The following is an 18,623-nucleotide window of genomic DNA, read 5'->3' on the forward strand; positions in this document are numbered from 1 at the left end:
TCTTGTAACGGCCAGAGAACTCCCATCTTTTGGCTTCTGGAAAAAAAGGAAAAGCCACCTCACCAGGAGAGGACTAAGAATCTCACACTGGTATTATCTGCTGATTACTTACTATCACCTTGCGTAGAAAATGAAAGCGACGCCATCCGAGTGCCGTCCGCCTTGCCGCGGGCCTCCGCTCGGCCTTTCTAAAGAGTCGGTCGACCAGCGCACACGTGGGAACGAGCAAGGTCGCCTGGAACTTCAGCAAAGCCCCCAAAACTGGCAGACACCACCGTTACCCTCACTTTACAGATAAGGAAACTGAGACAACAAGAGCTGTTTCCAGGTCATGCAAGTGGCAGGTGGCAGGATTTAAACCACCTCTTATTGGCTCCCAATCCCATGTGGTCAACCACATACTCCGCCACCACTAGGCTCAGTGCCCGGGATACAAGAGAGCCCCGACTGATTAGTGATATTTTGCTTTCTCCTTCTCTCACACATTGTCCCCTCCAAGGGCCCCAGCCAGGTGAGGGGAGGCTGGGCCTGGGTCGGCGGCGAGCCCAGCCATCAGCTGGTCTGGCTGTGCCCCGTGGGGTTCCCAGGCCTGTGCTGTGGCCAGCGTGGCCGGTAAGGGGGTTATTCCGGCCCCTGCTGTGGTGGGAAGGAAGGATTTATCTGCAGGGGCAGAGGGAGGGAAGCCAGCAAGCAGGGGTTGCCTCAAGGCCCCCCAGCCAGTAAGAGGCCAGTCGGGCTGAGGACCTGTTCCTCCATCTCACACCCCAGCCGCTGAGGCTTGAGAAGGCCGGAGTGTGGCGTGGGGGCACAGGGTCACCAGGGAAGCCACTCTGCCAGGGGGCCCCTCCACCTGGCCAGCTCCCAGATAGACAAGTGGCCGTGTGGAGGGGCAGTGCCGGCCCCACAGGGCAGCCTCCTCTCCAGGAGCCGAGCCAGAGGCCTGCACAGTTTCCATGGCGACCACCACCCTCCTTCTGCAGCCGGGCTGACAGTCACAGTTTCTGTATTTCGGGGGCTCTGGGAGGCTGGGTGGGGGTGGGAGTGCTTGGTTTGGCGGGGGCAGCCAAGTTTGTTTTTATTTTTGTCAAATCTGAAATCTGATCCACTTCCCAGGATATGTCTTATTGTTTAAATAAATCAAGTGGAAGAAGGAGGCTGGGGGAGTCGTCCCCCTGGCCCGAGCAGGCAAGAAGGGTAGACCAGTCCCCAGACGGGGTCCCTCCCCTGTTGGTCCCAAGTGGGCCCAAGGATGGGGGCTCAGGCCCCGGGTCCTCATAGCCCTGAGGTTCTGGATCCCGGTTCTCGGGCCACTCTGCGCTCCTCTGCAGCATCCACGGGCCACCTGCTATACACCTGGCCTGGCCATCAGGGCTCCGAGGTGAACCAGGCCTAGAGCGTGTCCCTGTTCCAGGACCCTGCAGTGACACGTGGCCATGTAAATGGACTGTAGCAACAGTGGCAACCGATTCCGTACATCAGCTATGCTTCAGAGCCTGGGGTTTTAAGAGGACACTCATTCGTTCATTCATTTGTTCATTCATTCAGCTAATTCTTACGGGCAACACCTACTCTGGAAAGCCGCTGACCAGCATCTGCTAAAACTCAGCATGGGCCACGCCCAGACCCAGCAGGGCCACTCTCTGGGTACATACCCAGGAGAAATGCTCGTGTAACCCACAAAACGGCACGGCCCAGCACAGCCAGGGCAGCAACACTGGTAACGGCCCCAGCCTGGACCAACCCGAGTGTTCACTGACAAGAGAACAGGGGGGCGGTGGTTTTCAACCAGGGATGACTTTGTTCCCCGGGGGACATTTGGCCATGCCTGGAGACATATTTGGTTGTCACAACTTGGCGAGGCAGGACACTGTCATCTAGCAGGCATCTAGTGACCAGGGATGTGCTAACCATCCGACAATGCACAGGACAGTCCCCACAACAAAGAATGATCCAGCCCAAATGTCAACAGTGCCAAGTCTGAGAACCCCCGTGGGACATCATGTGCTAGAATACTACTCAGCCAGGAAAAAGAACAAGCTACGGATACACACAACGTGGATGACTCTGCTGGGTGACAAGCAGACACAACAGAGCAAACAATGTATGGATCCAATTACATGCAGTTAAAAGTCAGGCAATAGGCAAAGAATTTATGAAGAAGACCCCAAAGGCAATCACAGCAACAACAAAAATAAATAAATTTGTCTTGATTAAATTAAAAAGCTTCTGCACAGCCAGAGAAACTGTCACGAGAGCAAACAGACAACCTACAGAATGGGAAAAAATTTTCGCAGGTTACACATCCGATAAAGGACTGATAACTAGAATCTATTTAGAACTCAGGAAAATCAGCAAGAAAAAATCAAACAACCTTATCAAAAAGTGGGCAAAGGACATACATTAATAGAAATTTTTCAAAAGAAGACAGAAGAATGGCCAACAAACATGAAAAAATGCTCAACATCTCTAATCATCGGGGAAATGCAAATCAAAACCACAGTGAGATATCACTTATCTCCAGTAAGAATGGCCTTTATCAAAAAGTCCCAAAACAATAAATGTTGGCGTGGATGAGGAGAGACAGGAACACTCATACACTGCTGGTGGGACTGCAAACTAGTGCAACCTCTGTGGGAAGCAATATGGAGATACATTAAACAGATACAAGTAGACCTACCATTTGATCCAGCAATCCCATTATTGGGCTTCTACCCAAAAAAACAAAAGACATTCTATAAAAAAGACGTCTGTACTCGAATGTTTATAGCAGCACAATTCACAATTACAAAGATGTGGAAACAACCCAAGTGCCCATCAATACATGAGTGGATTAATGAAATGTGGTATATGTATACCATGGAGTACTACTCAGCTGTAAGAAACAATGGTGATATAGCACCTCTTGTATTTTCCTGGATAGAGTTGGAACCCATTCTACTAAGTGAAGTACCCCAAGAATGGGAAAATAAGCACCACATGTACTCACCATCAAATTGGTTTCACTGATCATCACCTAAGAGCACATTTAGGAATAACAGTAATCGGTGTCGGGCAGATGTGTGGGGAGAGGGGATGGGTGTATACATACATAATGAGTGCAATACGCACCATCTAGGGGATGGACACACTTGAAGCTGTGATTTAGGGGGGAGGGGAGGCAAGGGCAATATACGTAACCTAAACTTTTGTACCCCCATAATATGCTGAAATAAAAAAAAAATCAGGCAAAGCCACCCACAGTGGGGGAGGTCAGAAGAGCAGTAACTCTGGGGAGTCCCCATGGGGCACAGGGGACAAGGGAGCTTCCGGGGGCTGGAGACACTCTTCTTGACCTGAGTGGTGGCCACAGGAGGTGGTCCCGTGCAAAATGCCTGGAGCTGCACACTAAGACTTGCGAGCGCAACCGCATGCATATTTTACCTCAATTAAAAATGGAACAAAAAATGATGAAATTCTACTTTGGGAAAAAATAAAAATGCAACTATTAAAAAAAACACAAGCACCTGCTGGGCACCTGCTGTCACCAACCTCCACAGGAACCTTCACAACAACCTTGCAAGGGAGAGGTGTCACCCCTGTTTCATGGGCTCACCCAAGGCTACAGCTAGTGAGGGACACAGCCAGGATTTGAACTTGACACAATCCCGTCTCCTAATGTTTGTTCAGAACTTGCTCTCTCTGTGCCCACGGCAGCCTTGGGGGACAGGCACGGCGGACATTACACCCACTTTATAGATATGAAAAAGAAGGTCCAGAGTTGACAGCACTTGCCCAAGATGACACAGACCAGCTGAGACAGAAAGCTGCTCTGTAAAGTAAATAGACCTGCCAGGCAGAGGGTCTTAGGCCTCCCTCCACTTACATGCCTCCATTGATGGGGACCTCCCTACATGACCCCACATGTCTCCAAGTGATGGGGATCTCACTCCCTTGTGAGGCTGCAGATGGGACAGAGTAGCCGCTCCAGGCAGGGCTCTGAGTATGGGAGGGACGCATACACCCTGCCCTCGAAGAGCACAGCCTGTCTGGGGCTAGGGGCCCAGGACAGACCACACGCAGTTTCACGGCTGTTGGGGCTGATCTGTTCTGCTTATAAGCTATGGCATCTCAGTGGGTCGAGATCCCCTGGGGGGGGTCACAAAGGAGTGAGCCCTCCCTTCCTCCCTTGTCCGTGTCCCCAAGCCTACTTCTCAGTATCCCCATTTTATAAGAACTCATTGGATTTGGCCAAAGTCTCTGATTCCCGGATGCCCAGCAAGCCTGGTACCCAGAGCAAACAGCCGGAGTGGGGGAGGCGACTGGGAGGGAAAAGGGGCTGCCAGCTGGGAAGAAATCCCGGGGCGGATGGCCCACAGGAAGGAAGCTTTGGACAAGGACACTCGTCAGATGCCACTCCTTCCGTCCCTGCTGAAGAGAAGGGCCAGGCAGGCCCCTGGGGGGCCAGGCTCCCACTGCCTGTGGGCTGACCCAGCCTCAGGAGCCCACCCACGCAGGTGTGCGGGCAGGGAAGGCTCCCTTGACTCCTATGCAGGGGGGGCAAGATGCCTCCTCTCGGCCCTCACAGTGCCTTGGACGCCTCCCATACAGCAACCACGGAGCTGCGTGTGGTCTGTCCTGGGCCCCTAGCCCCAGACAGGGGGTGATCTTTGAGGGCAGGGCGTATGTGTCCCTCCCATACTCAGAGCCCTACCTGGAGCAGCTACTCTGGGCCATCTGCAGCCTCATAAGGGAGTGAGATCCCCGTCACGTGGAGGCACCAAGGAGGCTAAGGGAGGATTTCTGCACAGAAGAGATTCACGGCCTGCCTTCCCATCCTGAACTCCCTCCTCTCCTTTTTAACATCCATCACTCGCTATTCATTGATTCAACATCCTCTCGCTGGGACTTTCCTCTGTGCCCAGCCCACAGTGGCTCAGGGAACCCAGAATGAAGGAGACACAGTCCCTGCCCTCCAGAAACCACAAGCAGACACCTAGTGGGGACACAGACGGGGGAGCAAGGGCTACACAAAGGGCGGATGACATTCTCCCTCGGCCTCCCAGGGGACCCGTCCTCCACCACACGTCTCCCCTGCCTGCCCCTGAACACACACATACATGTTCACGTGTGCATTCCCATGGAGACCTGCAGCCTTCATGCGTCTGCACACGCTCACAAACGTGTACACACAGACAGTAGGCGTTTGCACTCCCACGTGGCCCCCCCGACCCTTCAGGCCAGCAGCATTGGTCACGGGGACCCTGCTGTCCTAGAACAGGGGGTCTTAGCCTTTTCTGTGCCTCAGAAAAGAAGTTCACGTGCCCCTTCTCAGAATAATGGTTTTAAATATATATAATTTTATTTTTTAAAAGCTTAAGATTAGTAAGCTGGGCATGGTGGCGTGCACCTGTAGTCCCAGCTACTCAGGAGGCTGAGGCAGGAGGATCGCTTGAGCCCAGGAGATCAAGTCCAGCTGGGGCAACACACGAGACTCTGTCTCTTTAAAAAAAACAGAAATTTCTAAAAATTTTTAAAACTTAGAAAAAAAAAGAAGCTTAGGATTAGAAAGGAAGGCAGTTATGTTAAAATAGTTATCAAAATATGTTTTAAAAACCAATCTGTGATAGAGAAATGCATGTATCCTATAGTATATGTGCTCTGTTGTCGGCACAATAAGTCCCGGACCCAGTGAGGGGTCTGACACCGCGACCGTGGGCTGCAGCAATGAGCATAAATGACGTTGCGAGAGCGCTACAACAACCACGGTGTGACGTGAAAATATTGGTGATTTCTACGATGACAGTCGCAGGAGCAGCTAATAATACCACTGTGGTTTATTTTCTCCATTCATAATAGAAAAAATGCTAAATTTCAGTCAGGGGTCAGTAACAAACATGCAGCTTGTTCCCATCCAAGCTCACAAGCCCAGGCTACAACCCCGGCTCTACAAACTCTCTTCCCCTTGGCTGCCAGGAGACACCACCAGCGCCTGCATTGGTCCTCCTCCTCCTTCACGGTCTCTGTCCTTGAATGGTGGGTGTCCTCGGGTGCCCAGTGCTCCTGTCTCCCCTCTCCTCTCTCTGACCCCACACCCACTTCAGCAGCCTCCATGGCCATGGCAAACCAGACCTTGAGCCCCGGCCCGGGCTCTCTGGCTGCTGAGCACCAGGCCTCCCAGACATCACTCGGGGGTTCCTCATGTCCAAAATGGGATGTGTCAAATTCTCCCTAGACCACCAAATTCTCCCCCTGTACTTCTTTACCCCCTGAGTGGTACCCCCACCACCACCAATCCGGGAAGTTGGCCAGACTAGAACCTTCTGGAGCCTCCCTGCCCCCTGCCTCCACGTCCATCTTGGAGACCTGTCCATTTCCCCACCTAGACCACTCCTCTCCACCCACTGCTCCAGGCAGCCCACACTGTCTCCTTCGTGAGCCTCTCAATAGCTTCCTCCAGCCTTGCCTCTTCTGATACATCCTTCCACGGCAGCCAGAGAGCCCTTGCAAAACCAAAAGCCTTCTGTCCCCCCACCTTCTTCCAGAGAGTTTCCAAACTCCTTGGCATGGCATTCAAGGCCCTTTGTGTCAGTGCTCTTGGCCACCTTCCAGCCTCATCTCTGTCCACACAACCTCCAACTCCAACCTTGCCTACTAGGATGCATTTCACTGAAAGCTTTGCTGCACATCTACCATGCACAGGGCTGACGGCCAAGGCCTAGGGAAGAGACAGGCATTAATGGAACATGGGCCCTGTCCTCAAGGAGCTCACAGTCTAGCAGAAGGTGAGGAAAATAAGTCAGATGCAAAAGGCCTTGTAAATGGTACAAGGAGACAGTGATGGTGCCCAATGTGGGGTTTTGTTGGGCACTCAGCAGGTGGCAGAGTGAATGGGAAATGGGGGTGGGGTGATCAATAAGCATTTGTTGAACAAATGAATGGATGGATGAGTGGATGGGATGATGGATGTGTAAACAGGAGGGTGAGGATGGGGCCTTTGGGCAGTGGGGTCAATGGATGATCGAATGGGTAGATGGTTGGGAAGGTGAGTGGATAAACACATAAATGTAAGGATTGGGTGGATGAATAGATAAATGAATGGATGGGTGGGTGGGTGGGTGAATGATGGATGGATGGATGGATGGATGGGTGAATGGATGAGTGGATGGATGGATGGATGAGTGGGTGGATGGATGGATGGATGGATGGGTGGATGGGTCGATGAAGCAAAGAAGGGTGGACTGGGAGCAAAGATGGGTGGGTGGGTTATGGATGGATAGGGGACAGATGCATGGGTAGGTGTCTGGGAAGATGGCTGGGAATGTGACACTCTGGTAAATGGCAGCTCCAGTGTTCAAACTCAAGTCTGTGTGACCACAGGAAACCCCTCAGGCTGGGACTCAGTACCACCATCCTGTCTTCCTCCTTCAGAGATTCCCACTCTCAGTCTCAGCATCCTCCTCTGCAAGGCCCTTGACTCTACACTGTCCCACACTGCCAGAACTTCAAAAGATCTCAAAGGACGCCAGGCCAGGGTTTCTCAGCCTCGGTGCTCCTGACATTTTCAGCCAGATAATTCTTTGCCGTGGGAGGCTGGCGGGAGCACTGTAGGATGTTCAGCCTGTACCCACTAGAAATCAGTAGCACACCTCCCCACACTGTGACAACCAAAACTGTCCCCACACATTGCCAGATGTCCCCTGGGGGGCAAATTCACCCCTGATTGAAAGTCACTAATATAGCTCAACCTCTGCACCCCCACAATTTTACGGATGAGGAAACTGAGACCCAGAGAAGAGGGGTCACTTGCCCAAGGTCACAAGCTTGCACTTGGCAGAGCCCAGACTGTACCCTGAGGGACAGTCAGTCCACAATCACTATCTCACTGCAACACCGGGACGGGGCTGGGAAAAGCCAGGCACAGGCCCCAGCACCCCCGCTCTGTCCACCTCCAGCCCAGCCCTCCCACGTGGCAGCACCCCAGGCCGTCACACCGAGCAGCACCTCTCAGCCAGCCAAGCCCTCTCTTCCTGCTTCTCGCATAGATGGACGCATGCACAGAGAGGCCAAGTTGTTCGCTCAGCATCACCCAGCAGTAAGCACCAGCACCGGGATTTGAACGTGGGGAGGGAAGAGGGAGACCAGAGGAGAAGGGCACGGCTGCCCCCAGCAGATGAGGATGGAAATGTGAAAGGTGGCCCCACAGGAAGGCTAAGAGAGACTAGCAGGAAGACATTCCGGCTGATTAAAAAGACGTATTGATTTCTCTCCGAGGAAAACAAATGGGGCCGTTCGTCTCCCCACAGGATCACAAGGCGGTCTGAGGGAGGCGGCAGGTCGAAGTCGGCTTCCGATTGGGAAGCCAAAGCCCAGGCAGGATGGACGAGTAAAAATCCGATTGTGCGTTCGGTTCCCCAGGAGGGGCCAACGCCCCGCGCCAGGCAGCTTTCTGTCCTCCAGTCCCAACACGGGCCACCAGACCTCCCGCCGGTCTCCGGGGCCGCACTTGCCTCTCCGGCCCCTCCCTCTAACGGGCAACGTCCAGGACCCGCCGCGCTGCTGGGACAGGAGCCACCCAGGCACACAGTGGGTCCCCACTGAGCACCATCCGCCCCACGGCAGTCTCTGAACCCCTCCTGTCCTCCTTCTCCCAGCCCACACGCCCGCCCGTCAGCGTCCCTGGGGACCCCAAACTCAGCTCTGAGCCCTTGGCCAGGCCGCTTCCTCGGCTGGGACGCCGCCCCCCGCCTGCCCCACTTCTCCCTGGGCAACGGCTGCCAGGCGTCGCTCCTCAGGGGAGAGGGCTCCTGCGGCATCCCCAGTCGGGACTCGCTGACCCTCCGCTCTTGTCACCCACGGCCCCCAGAGGGTCCCTCCGCCCAGCCTTTACCCACCGTGCTTCACAGGAGTGTGATTCGGGTGTGGCTCTGCCCGCCCCGTCAGTCTGGGGTCACCACGGGGTGCCCAGGCCCAGTGTATGGTGCCCCGACGTGGCTGCCCAGCCCTAGGGGCCCCTCCACTCGAGACCAGCGTCCAGCGTCCAGCTGGGCTCCAGTAAGCACGTGCTGAGTGACTGAATGATCAACCCGTCAGCATCCCCCGCAGGAAACCCCCGCTGGTTTCCAGGCCTCAGTCTCTCACCCTCAAGCATCCTCCACTCTGCTCGAGGAGTGACCCTTCTAATAAATGAATTTGCCCCTGTCCCACCTCTGCTGGACACCATCAGCGGCTCCCCGGGGCCCGTAAGAGCAAGTGTGAGCTCTGGCCTGGCATTTAACACCCTGCTATCCAGGCCCTGCCTCACACTGTTCCGGCCACGCTAAACCCCTCACTGTTGTCTACACTTTCCCTCTGCCTGCAACACTCTCCCTCAACTGTTCTGGAAAACTCCTATCCATACAGCAAGACCCAGGCAGAAAGCCCCCAGGCCAGGTCAGGGGCAGCCCCTATACCTGCAGCTCTCTTCACACAGAAATCTTGCCACGGTCCCTGAGGTTGCCTGGGGTCAAGCTCTCCCCGCCACCTGCTGACCAATGAGCGTGCAGCATCCTCTCCGGCCGCCGTGAGCATCCTCGGGAACAGTGCTCGATGCTGGCTTTTATTCCTGAGAAAAACAACTTTCTCCACACCAGATGGAGGGAAACGGACAATTTCCCAGACATGTGTCGCTTCTTCCAGCAATGCCTGCACCCGTCTGGACACTCCTGTTCGGCCAGGACGGAGGGCAGAGGGGACACCTCCCCCTCTAACGAGCCCCTGCCCCAGCCACGAGCCGGCTGGACCGGGGGCAGCGCTGGCCCCAGAGTCTGGAGTTCCGGGCTCCGGCCTGCCCCAGCTTTGCCAGTTACTCAACGTGTGACCTTGGACAAGTCACACTCCCTTCCCCGGCCTCGGTCTCCCCAGCCGCAGCATGGGGGGTTGGCACGCTTCTGCCTGGCTACCTTGAGGACCCTGTAAACTGGGCAGTGCAGAACAAGCCCATGCACACCAGGACTGTGCTGAACTTGGACACACAGCCAATAAAGTTGGAGCCTCAGGCCCTGCCCTCTGGGTGTCACAGCCCCAGGGAAGAGACAAAGGGAGCAGCAAACAACCACTGTAAGGTGGGAGGAAACGTGCAGGGCAGGGAAGGACTGACAGGGCTGAGGGGTCCAGAGAGGAAAAAGCTGGGCAACCAGGAGGACTTCCTGCAAGTGGTGTCTAGAAGCTGGGCCTCGTGGGACAGGTGGGACTTGGAACCGCGGCGCTGGGGGAGGGCGTCGCAGGTGGCAGGCCCGGCAGGGCAAAGGCAGGGAGCAGGGAGAGTTCCAGGAGCCTCCACAGCTGGCCTGAGTTTCAGACAGGAGGGCTGCCATGCAGGGAAGGAGAGAGCAGGGGTGGGACTGGGGTGGAGGGAGGGCAGGGCAGGGCATGGAAGGCCCGCAGTCCGAGCTAGTTAGACCATTCGGGCGCAATGGCAGCACCGAAGGGGCAGAGCGAGGACAGAATAAGCAAACGAGCGAAGGAAGGCAGGCAGGGAGGGAAACAACAGCCCCTCCTGGGCGCACAGCACTTCTGACAGATGACAAACTGCTTTCATGCATGCATGGAGCCCCCAGGATCCCCTGAGGAGGAAGCTGAGGCAGGAGGAGAGAGTAGGACCAGGGGAGAGGTGATTGCAGAGGTCGCAGCTTTGGGCTCCTGGCCCAGTGCTCTCTCTGATGTGCAGGGGAGGGGCGGGAGGATGACACCAGCTGTCACATGGGGCAGGAGGGCTGAGGTCCCCTGCAGTGTCTGTTTAGGCAGGAAGAGACGGAAGAACCCAACCCCAGACCCTTCCAGTGGCCATTTAAGAAAACAAGGACTAAGGACAGCAGAGGTGGGGGTTAGATTAAGGGAGGACTTCCTGACCACCCAGAGCCCCCAGAAGGGCTCTAGAGGCCTTTTTTCGGTGACCCAAGGCCCTGTCTGCTGCGGAACTGAGAGGCAGCCTCCACAGGCAGGGGGATGGACGAAATGACTGGGACAGGGGCAGCAGGCGAAGGGCCTTCCTCCCTGCCACAGGTGCAGCTTCCCAGGCCTCCTCCCTGCCCTCCTGTCCTCCCACCTAAGGGGACAGCACATTTCCACCCTTGCCAGCCCCTGGGGCTCTCAGACCATCCCCAGAGACAGACCCAGCTGCCACCTGCCCTCAGGACCCTGCCGGTGGAACTGGCGTGTGTGTCCCGTGTGCACACGGCTGCCACTCGGCACGTCACAGTTTGCCAGTGCTTGCCTCGGAATTCTCATTTGACCTCCTCCCAACATTCCCAACTGGGGGTCACTGTGGCCCCCATTTCACAGATGAGCGACCAGAGGCTCAGCAAGGGCAAGGGACTTGTTCAAGGCCACTCAGCCAAGCCAGGAGCAGGTCCTCACTCACTCGGCAACCAAGCCACAGACCCTGGGTCACCTGTGTCCCCTCCTTCTAACACCAACCCCAAAGCGGCCACATCCCCACTGAGACGCTGCTCTCCAGGCCCTCAGCCTGCACCCAGGGCCACCAGCCCACAGGTGCCCTCTCGTGAGGGGTCTCCCGGCAGGCTGCACAGCTCTCCCGGAAGCCAGAGCGATCTCCCCCTGCACAGAGTGGCCACAGCTGCCTGCACCGTGCCTGGCACACAGCGCACCCTCGGCGCAGGCCTGGCGGACGCTGTAGTGAGAGAACACCTTTGACCCCAGCCCCAGCAGGCACAGGGCTGGAGCCAGGCAGGGGAGCGGCAGCAGGCAGGGGTGGGGCGGAGGGGCAGGGCGCAGGGGCGGGTGAGAACTCGGACCACAACTGGGAAGGCACAGAGCGAGCGAGGCTACCCACGAGCAGGGCAGCAGGGAAACGGGTGCCCAGGGCAGCCCCAGACCTTGCTGCCAACCCTCTCACCCCTCGGACAGAGAGTCAGAGGGCGCGAGACAGGAAGTGACTTGTCCAAGGTTACTGGGCAGCTGGTGTCTCCTGCCTCTCCCCTCCCCAGTGGGGAGGCGGCCTTCACAGCCGTCTGGCGTCCCCACCGTGCATGGCTGGTTCCCACCGCAGCAGCAGCACTGGCTGTCGCGGGAGGCCCAGGAGCACGGGGCTGGGGGTGCTGCAAACTCCTCAAGGGGATCACCCGAGGAAGGCCACAGGAACACACACGCTGGGAACCAGGGCGACCCTCACCCGGCTGCCTGGAACCCCGCGAAGCAAACCTCCCTGCCCTGGGTGGAGCATGAAGAACCTGAAGTCTCTCCAGGCTCTGCAGGTGGCAGTGGTATCCTGGATAAAAGTCAGGCCTGAAAGTCAGAGAAATTAGGGTTTTCATCCCAGCTCTACCACATCCTGGCTGTGCAACCCTGGATAAAAGTTACTCAACCTCTCTGAGCCTCACTTTCCTCATCCATAAAATGGGGCTACAAGGTCATCTATCTCCAGGGGTGGCTGTGAGGGGGGAAGGGAGCAATGCGGGGAGCACTTGCAGCAGCAGACATCAGCTCTCACAGCACCCCTGCGCATCTCCTCCCTGCCGGACACCCACCGGGTGCTTTACAGGAATCAGCTCTGATCTCCTTTAATGGCCCCATTACAGAGATGAGAAAACTGAGGCTCAGGGAGGTGAAAGCAAAGTGAGTACAACCCACCACTGGCCCTTCTCCCACATGCAGCCTAAGAAAGGCTCTGAAAGTCTAATCTAGGGTGGAAAATAGGTTTCCAACTGATTAGTCATGGCTGCCAGGGGTGCCCTGCTGGAAGATGCCCTGATCGATTAGCAATGTCTGCACTGATGAGGGCATGGCTACTAGCAGCAGAACTCACACAAATCCACCTAAATGACAGAGATGGGATCTGATTTTCCTTGGAAACAATGTCCTCTGACGGTGTTATGTTCTATCTAAAGACCTGTCGCACAACGTCTAATTGAATCTACTGCAAGCAAAGTGTTGACTCAGCTGTACGTGAGGACCCTGTTTGCCGCTCAAGCGCAAGTAATCAGAATGACAGCCACACGTACGGTGGCTTTTCTAGTCTGCAAAGCTGCACTATCAGGTCACAGTTGCCTTATGTACTGCTTTGTCTTCAGTGCAACCCTGTGAAGCGGGTATTAACACTCCTGTTTGACAAGTGGGCAAATTGGGGTTCAGAGAGGTTAACAAACTGGCCCTTGGTCACACAGCAAGGGGTAGAACCAGCCTCGGGGTCTGTCTGACTCAGGTCCCCAGTACTTTCCTCAGTGCCACATGCTACTGCCCCATGAGTGAAACAGCGATCTGTCCCCTGACATTTCAAACCCAGAGGCCTCCCAGCTGAAACCCCAGCTGTCCGCATGCCCAGGGCCCAGGCCGGGTAGGGAGTGGTGCTGACATTTGGGTGAGTGGACCTTTCTTGCCCCAGCTCGCAGGCTCCGGGAGAGTCCCAGCAGCCGCCGGCTCTCCAGTGAGTCAGTGGTGACTCAGGGCCTAGCTCTGGCTGGGCGAGGAGCTGAGTCAGGGAGCACCAAGCTTCAAAGGGCAGCTGGCTGTGGGCCAGGGCCCCCCGGCTGCAGGGACACAAGCCCAGGACAGGCTGTCTGCGGGGGACCCTCCCACACTGCCCTGCGCCTCCTGGGCCTGGCGGTCGTGAGCACTGCTGCCACTAGCCTGATGCCTACACGTGCACCGTGCCTTTGGGTTCTCTGTGGGGACAGAACACGCCTACAGGGTTTGGACATGCAAAGGGTCATTTATGGTGGTCACAAAGATTGAGTGCCCAGGGGCCTGTCATCACACACTGGTATGCAAGACAGCCCAGAACACAAAACGCTGCCACACCCAAAACGCCAACAAGGCCCACTGAGAAGCACCGGGTTAAGCACTGCCAGACCTTCCCGCTGAGAGCGGGGAGGATTCTGGCCAGGAGAGAACCCCAGAGCCCTCGGCACCGATCAAAGACACCCCCTGCACGTACACACACACACACACACACCATCTCCAAGCCCCTAACACCCACCCTGAGCTCCCCACGAGCAAGTCCATGCTCCAGGGCCCCCCGTGGACACCAAAGTCCCCTGGCCTGTGTGTGTAGAACCCTCCTTGGCCCCTCTCCCGCTGGCCCGACGCAGGCTATGAAGTCTCAGGCCTGTGGCACTGTAGTCACAGCGCCCAGAGTCACAGGCCCTCCAACCCCCAGCACACAGCATCACAGCCACCAAACCTTGGGCTCACACACTCTCTGAAACACAGAATTGTACAGCCTTTGAATCACTGTCGCTGAGCCTTAAATCTTAACTTTGAACCCTTAGTGTCAGTCACAGAAGTCTCGAGTGTGAGTGTCCCGGAGCCTGATGCCTTTGAAGTCACTCGGCTTTGGAATCACCAGGTCTCTGGTCTGAGGAAGCCCAGAAGTTGTCCAGGAAGCCAGTTTGTGCTGAGACCTGAACCACCTCCACCCCCGACCCAGCCTGGCAGCCTCTGGCCGTGGGGTTCTGGGGAGCCCCTCTCTCTGAGCAGTTCCCGGGGTCGAGAAGTCCTGAAGAGGGGCTGGATTCTGCCCCGCCCCTTGGGCCCAGGGCTCCCCAAGACAGATGAGAGCCAAGCCCAGCTCTGCCCGGGACAAGGACCCCTTCTCCCCCTTCCTGGGCCAGCCCCACTGTGGTCCCCAACCCCAGGCCACAACTCACACGTCCTCAGGGTAGAGGCAAAAAGGGTGGTAAAGACCAAGGGGACAGTGACCCCAGGGACTCTGTTTGCCCAACAGGCTAGAAATGTGGAGAACTGGGTGGGTTCCTGGGGGCTGGCTCAGTGCTCAGGGCCCGGGGTGCCTGAGGTCAAGGTGACACACTCCCATGCCGAGTGTGGCTGGCACCGTGGCTCCCAGGGCTGGAAGGGGATATCTCATCTGGCCCGTCCTTTTTGGGCAGAGGTGCTGAGGCTCAGGGAGAGGGGACTGCCCTGTCACACACGTGGCCAACAGGACTCAGACCAAACCCCCATCCACGGGCCGCTGCGTGACACCTGGGCCAGCTCTGTGCTGTTCCAGCCCAGCCGGACCCCTGGCCAAGGTCCTCTGAGCCGCGCCCCTGAGCAGCACTGCCCATCCTGACCACCCGAGGCTCAGAGAGGCGAAGTGGCTTACTCAAGGTCACACGGAACCCGGAGGGCTTCCCTGAGGAGGTGCCACTTAAGCTGGGATTTGAAGGATGCAGCAAAGGATTTGGCCAGGTGGAGAGGGAAGGGAACGGCCTTGCAGACGCAGGGAACGGCATGCGGGAGGCCCTGAGGCCTGCAAGCGCACAGGGGAAGCAGAGCGGGGAGGAGTGGGGCTGAGGGGAGCACGCAGGGCCTGGTGGGCCGGGTCAGGACTTCGCTCTGTGCTCCAGGGCAATGGGAGACGGTGCGGGGCCCCAAGCAGGGGGTGACATGAGCACACTAGAGGCAGCAAGTGGAGGCGGGAAGACGGGAGGAGGCTGCTTGCTGCTGCGTCCCGCCCGAACAGAGGCACAACAGGGAGAAAGGGGGGGTGCAGGGCCCCCCCTGCATGGGAGTCTTGCCCAGTGTGTCGGGATCCGCTGCCCCGGCCCACGGCCATGGTTCCTCGTCACGGCCCTCACCACCTGTGTGGTCACCGTCCCCCGGCTCTGGGCCAGGCTCTGACTTACCTGCATCACCAGCCCCAGCTCAGACCCAAGGCCTCTCTGAGCCAGCCAGCCCCTGGACTGACCCCACAGCCATCAGCAACGTCCAGACACCAGGCACTCATCACCAGAACATCAGCAGAACACCAGGTACTCGGGGGGCCGATGACTCCCCAGACCCGCTACCTGTGCTTGCCGCCACCACCAAGGCCCAGCGACCTCATTCCAGGCCGCAGGTCCCCTAGCCACAGGAAGGCGTGAGCAGGGGACAGCCGAGGCTGCACAAAGGATATGGGTTGCACACCATCTTGATGCACCAGTTCCGGGGGCTGGTGGTCTGCCGCAGGCAGAAGAAGGCAACGGGCGCCAGGTCCGGGTGTGGGACATCAGGATCAGCTCCATCCAGGGGCTCCTCCAGGCCTGGCGGGGAGGGCGGGGGGCTCTGGGCCCCGGGCTGCTCCGTGACCCCCGGCTCAGCAGCCGGGGCTGCCACAGACGAGGAGGGCGGCGAGGCACTCTCAGCCATGTCAGTGCTGAGCTGGGAGCCCTGGGGGAGACAGAGAGGGTGGCGCGTGGTGGGGGCAGCCTGGCACCCGCTGCCCAACGAGGGGACACGGCGGCTCTGGCAGCCCAGTCTCAGCCCTGCAGGCCCCACGTTAGGAAAGGGCTGAGGGCCCGGCCACAGCCAAGTCAGGAGCTGCTTCCAAGCTGGTGGTCACGGGCAGGCCCGGCCCACCTGGCCGAGCCTCAGTTTTGGCAAATGGAAAGAGTGGAGAGAATAAAACCTTTTAGAATGTAATTGTGATTTTTTTTTATAAGACTAGAGTTGTGTATATCCACAACTTGCATATTATCTATTCAAAGGCATAGAAAACTTGCAAAGAAAAAAAAAGGGTTATTGCAAAGACAGGCATTGTTGCCGGGACAGTGCGAGAAGTCGGGGTGCTACAAACGCAGATGCTGGGGGACCCCAGCAAGCCAGGAAAGAATCATGGTGGGCTTTCCTGAGGGGGTGACCCCCGAGCTGAGACCTGTAGCTGAGCCCTTGACCCAGGGACCTCCCACCCTCTGCCTCACGAGGCTGAGAACCCAGGGATCTTAGAGGCCAACCTCTTTGCTTTACAGGTGGAGAAACTGAGGCCCAGAGAAAGGACAAGACAGACATGCAGCCAAGTAACCGCAGAGACAGACTCCATTCGGCGCCAGCTTCCAGGTCTGTGGCCTGGGAAGCTGCACAGGGCCCCACGCTCAGCAGGGCCCTGCGCTTGCTTTAATGTTCTGCTGTCACTAACTTGAAATTCTTAATTTTTTAGCAATGGGCCCCACATTTTTACTTTGCACTGGGCCGTGTAAATCATATAGCTGGTTCTGGTCCCAGCTCAAGAGCCCTTCTACACCCTGATCTCATCTGATGCTCTCAACAACCTTGGGAAGATTATTGTACCCATTTGGCAGATGGGGAAACTGAGTCCCAGAGAAGGGCGTGGCTTGCCAAGGCTGCACTCTGAGCCAAGTGTAGCAACAGGGGGTGTTTAGCGGCCAGAATCCCAGCACCAGCCCTTTAGATCCACCCAGTGACAACTGACGGTGCCCTCACTGGCCAAGAGCTTCGACAGCAGGCCAGCAGCAGGCTGGGAAGAACAGCCACTCCCAGGGCCTGCCCCTCGCCACCTCACCCAGGAAGCTACTGATCCCTGTAGCTTTGTCCGCTGGGGTCCCCTGGGTCCTACAACACCAGCAGTGCCAGGCTGGGCAGTGGGAGTGGGAGATGAAGCCCAAATCCCTGGTGCCCACCGGCTGCTGCTGGCGGCTGCTGGGCTGGCGGCTAAGCTGCCCAGAGCTGATGCATTTGGACATTTGTCCAGCTCCCGGGGACAATGGGCGGGAGCTGGTGCCTCCTGCCACTTCCCTGGCTGGTCAGGGAGGCAGAGTTCTCTCCTGAGCTTGGGGATTTGCTCTTGGTTGCAGAAAAACAGCCACGGGCCTTACATAAGCTCCCAGACACCTTGGACTGCCACGTGTCAACCTCCCGGGCTGAAACACATCCTCGCTGGGACGGATCCTGGTCTGCCCACCGCTGCGCCAGCCTTGGAGCCCACCACTCCCTCCACTGGCCTCTTGCTCTGGCCAAATTGGACCTCCTAGGTCCTAAAGCAGGTGGGCTGCCTGTTCCCTCTCGTTGGAGCACCTCCCCTTCTTCTCCCCATGCCCTGTTCTTCCAAGCCCTGCTGATTCATTCATTTGTGCAATGAGCACCTACTATGCGCAGGCACTGCCGTGGGCTCTGGGGCTCTGCTGTTGAATGAGTCGGACTTGGCACCAGCCCCCATTCAGCCCACATTCCAGCAAGGGAGAGGGACACACCCATCGATCAATTTCTCTTTCTGCTTTTCCATAGCTTTTATCACCGTCAAACATAGTACATAATTTATGCATTTATATCTGTACGATTTGGTGTCTGTCACCTCAACCTAAAAGAAGGCTATTAAGAGAGCACGGACTGTGGTCTGTTTCATTCACTGCCATATCCCAAGCGCCTGGAACGGTGCCTGGAACATACTAGATGCTCAATAAATATTTGTTGACCAAATGAATAAAAAGTGCTGGGAAGTAAATAAACAAGGGAGAGAGGTGGGAGTGGAGAGAAACCACCGCCCTCTGTAAAGGAAGAGACATTTAAGCGAAAAACAAGAATCAGAAGGCACCAGCCATGACTGGTCTGTGGAAGGAACAGCATGTGCAAAGGCAGAGAGGCTAGAATCAACTCAGTGCATTTAAGGAACAGAAATGAGGCCAGTGTGGCTGAGCCCGGGGCAGGGACGAAACTGGAGAGTCTGGCAGGGCCCCGTGTGAGCACACAGGAGCCTAACTCTTATCCTGAGAGCAGCAGAAGCCATGGGAGGGTTTTAGACAGGAGAGTGGTATGCTCTGGTCTGCGTTTTTAAGCCATCCCTCTGGGACAGTGGGTAGAGGGGCAGGGGTGGAGCAGGGAGGGCCAAGAGGAGGCTGAGGAAATGGGCTGGCCTGGCCTCGGCTGTTGGTGTTGGT

General features: G+C 57.0%; 1 protein-coding gene across 1 annotated transcript in view; it reads right to left on the reverse strand.

The window, feature by feature from the left end:
• The window catches only part of CACNA1I (calcium voltage-gated channel subunit alpha1 I), a 97,837-nt gene extending 81,736 nt beyond the window's left edge, over positions 1-16,101 (reverse strand). Inside the window, exon 1 of the mRNA XM_045554862.1 lies at positions 15,869-16,101. Coding sequence (XP_045410818.1) covers positions 15,869-16,101 — 233 coding nt within the window. The remainder of the gene's footprint in view (positions 1-15,868) is intronic.
• Positions 16,102-18,623: the final 2,522 nt, after the last annotated feature.

This window comes from Lemur catta, chromosome 6 (assembly GCF_020740605.2).
Source record: "Lemur catta isolate mLemCat1 chromosome 6, mLemCat1.pri, whole genome shotgun sequence".
Classification (NCBI taxonomy): Eukaryota; Metazoa; Chordata; class Mammalia; order Primates; family Lemuridae; genus Lemur; species Lemur catta.